The sequence below is a fragment of the Phalangium opilio genome, unplaced genomic scaffold, assembly GCF_054372755.1.
Source record: "Phalangium opilio isolate 3A_F unplaced genomic scaffold, DU_Popi_V2 ptg000022l_1, whole genome shotgun sequence".
Classification (NCBI taxonomy): Eukaryota; Metazoa; Arthropoda; class Arachnida; order Opiliones; family Phalangiidae; genus Phalangium; species Phalangium opilio.
The window spans coordinates 4316305-4324423 of record NW_028324154.1 but is presented as its reverse complement, the minus strand read 5'-3'; the positions used below and the strand labels follow the sequence as shown (position 1 = coordinate 4324423).

Sequence of the window (8119 nt, the reverse complement as noted above, 5' to 3'; positions counted from 1 at the left end):
ATAATTCATCAGTTCAAAAACCAATTTGGAAGGCCATAATTAATAACTAATGATATCAGTGTTTTCTTTTTAAATAATTTTCGTAATAACTAACTTTTTTTATTAAACTTCAAAATAATAACAGTTGTTAGGTTTTTTCACAATTAAATCTCACAATAATTTCATTATTTGTTTTAAGTTTCATAATAAATTAATAATACTATTAGTGGGGTTTTTTTTTCAATAATTTTTATAATAAAGAATGATATGTAGGGGCTTTTATTGTTTAATTTCATAATAAATAATGACATTTTAGGGGGGTGGGTTACTTAATTTTATAATAATGATATAATTTGCTTTTTCTTAAGCTACGTAATAAATAGTGACATTAGTGGTTTTTTTTAAATTTCACAAATAATATTAGTGATTTTTTTTAAAAATTTAACAACAAATATTAGATCATAATGCAATTAGTGCAGTTTTTTTTAATTTCATAATAAGTGAAAATAATGCCATTTTTTAATTTCAAAACAACTGATAGTTTTTTTTAGTTTCATAAGAAGTTATAATAGTTTTTTTTAATTTCATAAGAAGTTATAGTTATTAAATTTTTTTAAATTTCCTAAGAAGTTATAGTTTTTTTAAATTTCATAAGTGATAAGTTTTTTTTTTAATTTCATAATAAATAATGACATTTTAGGGGGTTGGGTTACCTAATTTTATAATAATGATAATATTTGCTTTTTCTTAAGCTACGTAATAAATAGTGACATTAGTGGTTTTTTTTAAATTTCACAAATAATATTACTGAGTTTTTTTTAAATTTAACAACAAATATTAGATCATAATAATGCAATTAGTGCAGTTTTTTTTAATTTCATAATAAGTGAAAATAATGCCATTTTTTTAATTTCATAATAACGATATTAGTGGTTTTTATTTAATTTCGGAGTAATGATATTAGAGGGTTTTTTCTTAATTTTGTAATAATCATATTAGTGGGTTCTTTTAACTTGAAAAGAAGTGATAATTTTTTTTTAATTTCATAACAAATGATAATAGTTTTTTCTTTGAATTTAATAACAAGTGATAATAGTTTTTTTTTTGAATTTCATAATAAATGCTGTTGTGGGGTTTTTTAAATTTCATAATAATAATAATGGTGTTTTTTCATTTCACAATAAATGATATTAGTGGGGGGGGTGTTTTTTTGTACTATGGCCATAAATTTATGGTCTTATGGGGAAAGTTCCACCCATTTCAATAAATAAAGTTTCCCCACTTTAAATAACTACACAAAATAAATAAAGTGTCCCCATTTTACATACAAAATTTAAGATTCAAATATGTCCCTTTCATCATTTTCGCAATCTTGGCTTTTTGAAGTACTTTCAATTCCGTCCTCATTTTTACGATCTTCCTTCATTGCTTGCTTGCTCAAGTTCTCTTTATTATTGGAGAAATCTGGAATCGTTGTAACCGTCGAAAGGGGCAAACGTTCTTCAGTGGATGCTGTCGTGTTTGATGCCACATTTTCCTGCTAAATAAAATAAATTTAAGTTTCTCCATCAGTATTTATCGACACTGTACAAATATTGTTATCTGTCCCGCCATATATGCATAAGTAAATATATTTGTAACATAGAGCCCCTTTTAGAAATAAAATTTCTTCTCCTGGAATATTTATTAAGTAATGAATTTTAAATAACCACCCCTAAAGTTAGTTATTAGTCTTGAGAAGCGCAAGTTATGTTGTTATCTTCTAGAACTTTGCTACGAAACTAAATAAAATACCTGTTTCAATAGTTCCTTTGAGTGACGTCGCTCAATGTCCCACAAAAGTTTTTCGTCTAAGTTCATAGCTGCATCTTCATCACTGGATGGAATGTCGTTCTGGTTGTAATACACGAAAGAGCTTAATTGACTTTCAGGAACATGGTTCTGGTTGTAGAACACCAAGGAGCTTAATTGACCTTGAGGAACATTTAACTGACTTAGAGCAGCGCCTACGCTCATTTGACTATCGGGACCGCTTTTTTGACTATTGAGAACGCTTTTTTGACTTTCGGGACCGCTTTTTTGACTTTCGGGACCGCTTTTTTGACTTTCGGGACCGCTTTTTTGACTTCCGGGACCGCTTTTTTGACTTTCGGGACCGCTTTTTTGACTTTCGGGACCGCTTTTTTGACTTTCGGGACCGCTTTTTTGACTTTCGGGACCGCTTTTTTGACTTTCGGGACCACTTTTTTGACTTTCGGGACCGCTTTTTTGACTTTCGGGACCACTTTTTTGACTTTCGGGACCACTTTTTTGACTTTCGGGACCACTGTTTTGACTGAGGAAGTCATTTTTGAAACCAGTTCCTTGAATTGAAGAAGGAGTTGAAAGACCAGTTCCTTGACTATTAGAAGCAGAATGTTCACAGTGAGAAATAGGATTTTCACGTTCGTTGCCATCTAGAGTTATCACACTTATATTTTGACGTCTCGGACCAGTAGATGTGATATCACGTGCATATGGTAGGTCACGACCTCCTCTACTTTTAGAAACCTCATTCGGACAACTATATTTCAAGTGGCCAAAACCATCACAAGAAAAACACCTTTTGCGAAACGTTGTAGATGATGAAATTTGGGAATCTTCATTTTGTCCATACTGGCTTTTGAAAATCTTTGATAGTTGAAGTTCCGTTAAGGCTTGGGCTGTCGTTAGTGAAAATCTTTGCGTTCTGAAATGAATGTTTGCTCCAAATCCAAACAAGGTTATGGTTCCCAACGAAAGAATTGATTCTTTAGATGTTATTAACACTTTATGTTTATGCAATGTTTTGTTTTCGATTTGGAGATCCACTAGTGTTGTTCCAATGCAATTGGTCACATCTTCTACAGATTTGATTGATTCGTTTAAACGTCGGAATGGTGCGTCACTCAATGTTTCCCAAATGTTTTGTGGCAATCTAGAATAATAACGATCGGTGCGGATGGTACTGTCACACGCTGTTTTTGAGTTTCCCACATTCACTCTGACCAGATATGGAGGCTTTTCCGTTCTATAGGCAAAGGAAAAATTATTATTAGAGATAGAACATAACATTTTAAAGGTGTGCAGTTGGCTTTAAACTTAGCAAACACGAATAACTATGTTAGTAGGCATTTTCAGGACGTGGATGGCCGGTTAAGGCTTAGCACAAACTTATCAATCCGTCTTATTTAGTTAAAGCAAATGCAACTTCCGTGTAAGTGAATGAGCCTGGTTTAGTTTTGGGAAAGAAGAGATGGAAGTACAATGTTCCTTCTTTTAAACATGACTGTGTAAGAACATATACCATAAATTGCTAATGGGGCAAGATATTGTGTTAAGAGGTAGAAATATGTGGTCAGCATAAATAGCACTGTCGTAGACAGTTTACACCCATGGAGAATTCAATAGGACTCGGGCAACCCTGGCCTAAACTGACAAAGACAGAAGCTAAATGTTCTCGTGTTACCGTTGAATCTCAATCAAAAATAATGGGCAAATCTAATTAACACTTTAAAACTACAAGCCTTAATATGAAAGCCATAACTGAGTGAAACTGGGATTCTGGACCGCAATTCTGATTCTTGACTCCGGCACTTGATGGTGAATTTGGAATTTGATGGTAACTTTTTCTCTTGACGGTAGCTTTTGTCGTTGACGGTAATTTCAATGCTTCAGCGAAACTGAGGTACTTGACAGCAACTCCAGTACTACATTCAAATTCTGATTCTTGGCAGTAAATCTGATGCTTGATCGTTACTCCTTGACAGTTCAGGAGAACTACAGAAATGATGGCTGAAATGAAATGTTTGGATTATATCAAATGCATAATCGTCCTCTTTTTTTTGCTCCGTAAAAGTATAATTAAATATTCATAAATAATAGCATTCCTATTTCTATATATAACGACACAACAAACAAAAAACAAAGCGTAATACAAAGAATAACAATTCTTAAGAAAAGGTTAGCGTTTAGATTGACTCACTCCACAAAAGAATGGTAGTTAGTTGAGGTAAATATACTCGTCTCAAAACACTGGCTGTTGAACTTGGCCAGCTTGACCCTTCCAAAGAACCATGTGGCATCATGGCGACGATTTTAAGCTTAAGCCTTGGACGTTCAAACATCTATTGTAATCTAACTTATTGTTCACTCAAGGAGGAAATTAACACTTGAATATCGTTCATAAATACTTAAACTTTTAACTTTTACGAATATTTTAAAAACTATCACTGACAGATTGAAAAAGCTTAATCTCAAAATACGTCGCACATGATCACACATCCACACTCACCAAGAACCAGCAGAAAAATGGGAAATTGGGAATTGGAATGGAAAAATGAGAATGACACAAACTCTGGGCATAGCCCACTCGATCCGCGCTCACAAACTCTGCGCTACTCGCGCTATGGTTGCGCTACTCGCGCTATGGTTGCGCTACTCGCGCTATGGTTGCGCTACTCGCGCTATGGTTGCGCGAGCAGCTAGCGTCGTGATGCGCATGATCGAGTAGGCTATGCGACAAACCATAAGGTATCATCTGCAAGGCCGGAAATAAGATAAATTTATTATAAGGTTATGTGTCCAGTGACGCCCCTTTTATTGGACAATATCCAGTGTCCTATGCTTATTTCCGACCCTGATCATTTGCACCATGGGCAGGGGTCGACATAAGGATACTTTTTTTAGTAGTCAGCCTAACTAGTGAGCCCCCCTATCAGGGCCGGATATAAAAAAAATTTGACTGGAAAATTTGACAGGAGTGTGCAAAAATAGTGTGGCTTTTCGATAGTCAAGGCATGGATAAAGAATGCGCGTGAGGAAATTTGTTTTCAATCTACAGGATAGGCAACTCCCTATCTCGAATGACAGCTTATTCTGTACATACTCTGTTACAACATCGGTTGTCAGCACGCGTAAAGCTTGGTCTCTATGTAACGTAGCTTTGTACGTGCTGTCAAGAGACAAAAAACTTCAGGATCTTCAAGATTTAAAATATCCGCGAGTTTTTTAGCTGGAGTGCACGGACCTCTAGGCCTTAGTTTCAAATATGTTTGAAATTGTATTGACTAGGAGCCGCATGGTTTACGAATATTTGGGACATTTTTTTTTACTAGTCAAGTTGACTAGTGAATCCCCAGATTTCGATTTATTTTAGTAGTCAACGCATTTTTTTTAATAGTCAAATGCCTTGACTAGTGCCTTATGTCGAGCCCTGACCATGGGCAAAGTACCTCTAACAGGACTGTAAATAAGACATGAATCAAGGCATTTGACTAATGAATTTATAAGGGGCCATCAATTGAATACTGCAATCCTAACTTCAAAACAGTGAGCTCAACAGAAATATGTCATACAGTATTTTTCACTTGAAAACGCCCGAGAACCCATAATTCTTCAGTTCAAATACCAATTTAGAGTGCCATAAATAGTAACTAATGACATTACTGTTTTTTCTTTTAATAATTTTCGTAACAACTAATGATATCAGTTTGTTTTTTATTAAACTTCAAAATAAATAATGAAAATACTTTGTTTTTTTTAATTAAATTTCATAATAAGGATATTATTTGTTTGTTTGTTTTAAGTTTCATATTAAATAATGATATTAGTGGGGATTTTTTTGCAATAATTTTCATAATATATAATAGTATGTGGTGCCTTTAATTTTTAAATTTTATAATAAATAATGATATTTTAGAGTCGAGGGGTACTTAGTTTTATAATAATGATTAAATTTGCTTTTTCTTAAGCTACATAACAAATAATAATATTACTTTTTTTTTTTAAATTTTTCAAGTATTAGTGGGGTATTTTTTTTAAAAATATAATAATGTACTTAGTGCGGTTCTTTTAAATTTCATAATAAATGATATTACTGGACTTTTAAATATCATAATAGTGGGTTTTTTTTAATTTCTTAATAATGATATTAGTGGTTTTTTTTTTAATTTCATAAGAAGTGATAATAGTTTTTTTTAATTTCATACTAAATGTTATTGTGGGGTGTTTTAAATTTCATAATAATGATAATGGTGGTTTTTTTTTATTTCACAATATTAGTGGGGTTTTTTTGTACCATTAAATATGGCCATTAAATATAAATTTATGGTCTTATGGGGAAAATTTACACCCATTTAAATAAAGTTTCTCCATTTTATAATTCAGCAAAATAAATAAAGTTTCCCCATTATAAACAATTACACAAAATAAATAAAGCCTCCCTATTTACAAACAAAATTTACGATTCAAATACATCCCTTTCGTCATCTAAACAGTTTTTTTGGCTTTTTGAAACACTTTCAATTCCGTCCTCATTTTTACGATCTTCTTTGATTGCTTCCTTGCCCATGTTCTTTTTATTGTTGGAGAAATCTGGAATCGTCGTAACCGTCAAAAGGGCCAAAATTTCATCAGTCGATGCTGTCGCGTTTGGTGCTACATTTTCCTGCTAAATGGTAAATAAATTTTAATTTTTGACCAATTATTTCTTCCCTTCCATGTATGGCGTTAATGTACGCAAAAAAAATACCTGTTTTAATAGTTCCTTTGAGTTAGGTTGTTCAATGTCCCATAAAAGTTGTCCGTCTAAGTTCATACCTTCATCACTGGATGGAATGTCGTTCTGGTTGTAGTACACCAAGAAGCTTAATTTACTTCGCGGAACAGCGCCTATACTTTTTTGACTATCGAAAACGGATATTTCACGTTCGAGACCGGTTTTTTGACTTTCAGGACCACTTTTTTGACTTTCGAGACCGCTCATTTGACTTTCGAGACCGCTCATTTGACTTTCGAGACCGCTCATTTGACTTTCGAGACCGCTCATTTGACTTTCGAGACCGCTCATTTGACTTTCGAGACCGCTCATTTGACTTTCGAGACCGCTCATTTGACTTTCGAGACCGCTCATTTGACTGAGAGAGTCACTTTTTTGACTTTTTCGGCTGAGGTAGTCGCTTTTTGGACCGTGGGAGTCGCTTTTTGGACCGTGGGAGTCGCTTTTTGGACCGTGGGAGTCGCTTTTTGGACCGTGGGAGTCGCTTTTTGGACCGTGGGAGTCGCTTTTTGGACCGTGGGAGTCGCTTTTTGGACCGTGGGAGTCGCTTTTTGGACCGTGGGAGTCGCTTTTTGGACCGTGGGAGTCGCTTTTTGGACCGTGGGAGTCGCTTTTTGGACCGTGGGAGTCGCTTTTTGGACCGTGGGAGTCGCTTTTTGGACCGTGGGAGTCGCTTTTTGGACCGTGGGAGTCGCTTTTTGGACCGTGGGAGTCGCTTTTTGGACCGTGGGAGTCGCTTTTTGGAACGTGGGAGTCGCTTTTTGGAACGTGGGAGTCGCTTTTTGGAACGTGGGAGTCGCTTTTTGGAACGTGGGAGTCGCTTTTTGGAACGTGGGAGTCGCTTTTTGGAACGTGGGAGTCGCTTTTTGGAACGTGGGAGTCGCTTTTTGGACCGTGGGAGTCGCTTTTTGGAACGTGGGAGTCGCTTTTTGGAACGTGGGAGTCGCTTTTTGGAACGTGGGAGTCGCTTTTTAAACCAGTTCCTTGAATTGCAGAAGGAGTTGAAAGACCAGTTCCTTGACTATTAGAAGCAGAATGTTCACAGTGAGAAATAGGATTTTCACGTTCGTTGCCATCTAGAGTTATCACACTTATATTTTGACGTCTCGGACCAGTAGATGTGATATCACGTGCATATGGTAGGTCACGACCTCCTCTACTTTTAGAAACCTCATTCGGACAACTATATTTCAAGTGGCCAAAACCATCACAAGAAAAACACCTTTTGCGAAACGTTGTAGATGATGAAATTTGGGAATCTTCATTTTGTCCATACTGGCTTTTGAAAATCTTTGATAGTTGAAGTTCCGTTAAGGCTTGGGCTGTCGTTAGTGAAAATCTTTGCGTTCTGAAATGAATGTTTGCTCCAAATCCAAACAAGGTTATGGTTCCCAACGAAAGAATTGATTCTTTAGATGTTATTAACACTTTATGTTTATGCAATGTTTTGTTTTCGATTTGGAGATCCACTAGTGTTGTTCCAATGCAATTGGTCACATCTTCTACAGATTTGATTGATTCGTTTAAACGTCGGAATGGTGCGTCACTCAATGTTCCCCAAAT

At 35.2% G+C, this 8119-nt stretch overlaps 1 protein-coding gene across 1 annotated transcript; it reads right to left on the bottom strand.

The window, feature by feature from the left end:
* Positions 1-812: 812 nt before the first annotated feature.
* On the bottom strand, positions 813-4082 carry LOC149695220 (uncharacterized). Its single transcript, XM_089867492.1, has 4 exons — positions 3983-4082; positions 3525-3792; positions 1774-3028; positions 813-1519 (listed from the first exon to the last, which is right to left on the bottom strand). Exons 1-4 carry the CDS (start codon positions 4080-4082, stop codon positions 1313-1315), a joined length of 1830 nt encoding a protein of 609 aa, XP_089723618.1. The 3' UTR covers positions 813-1312.
* Positions 4083-8119: the final 4037 nt, after the last annotated feature.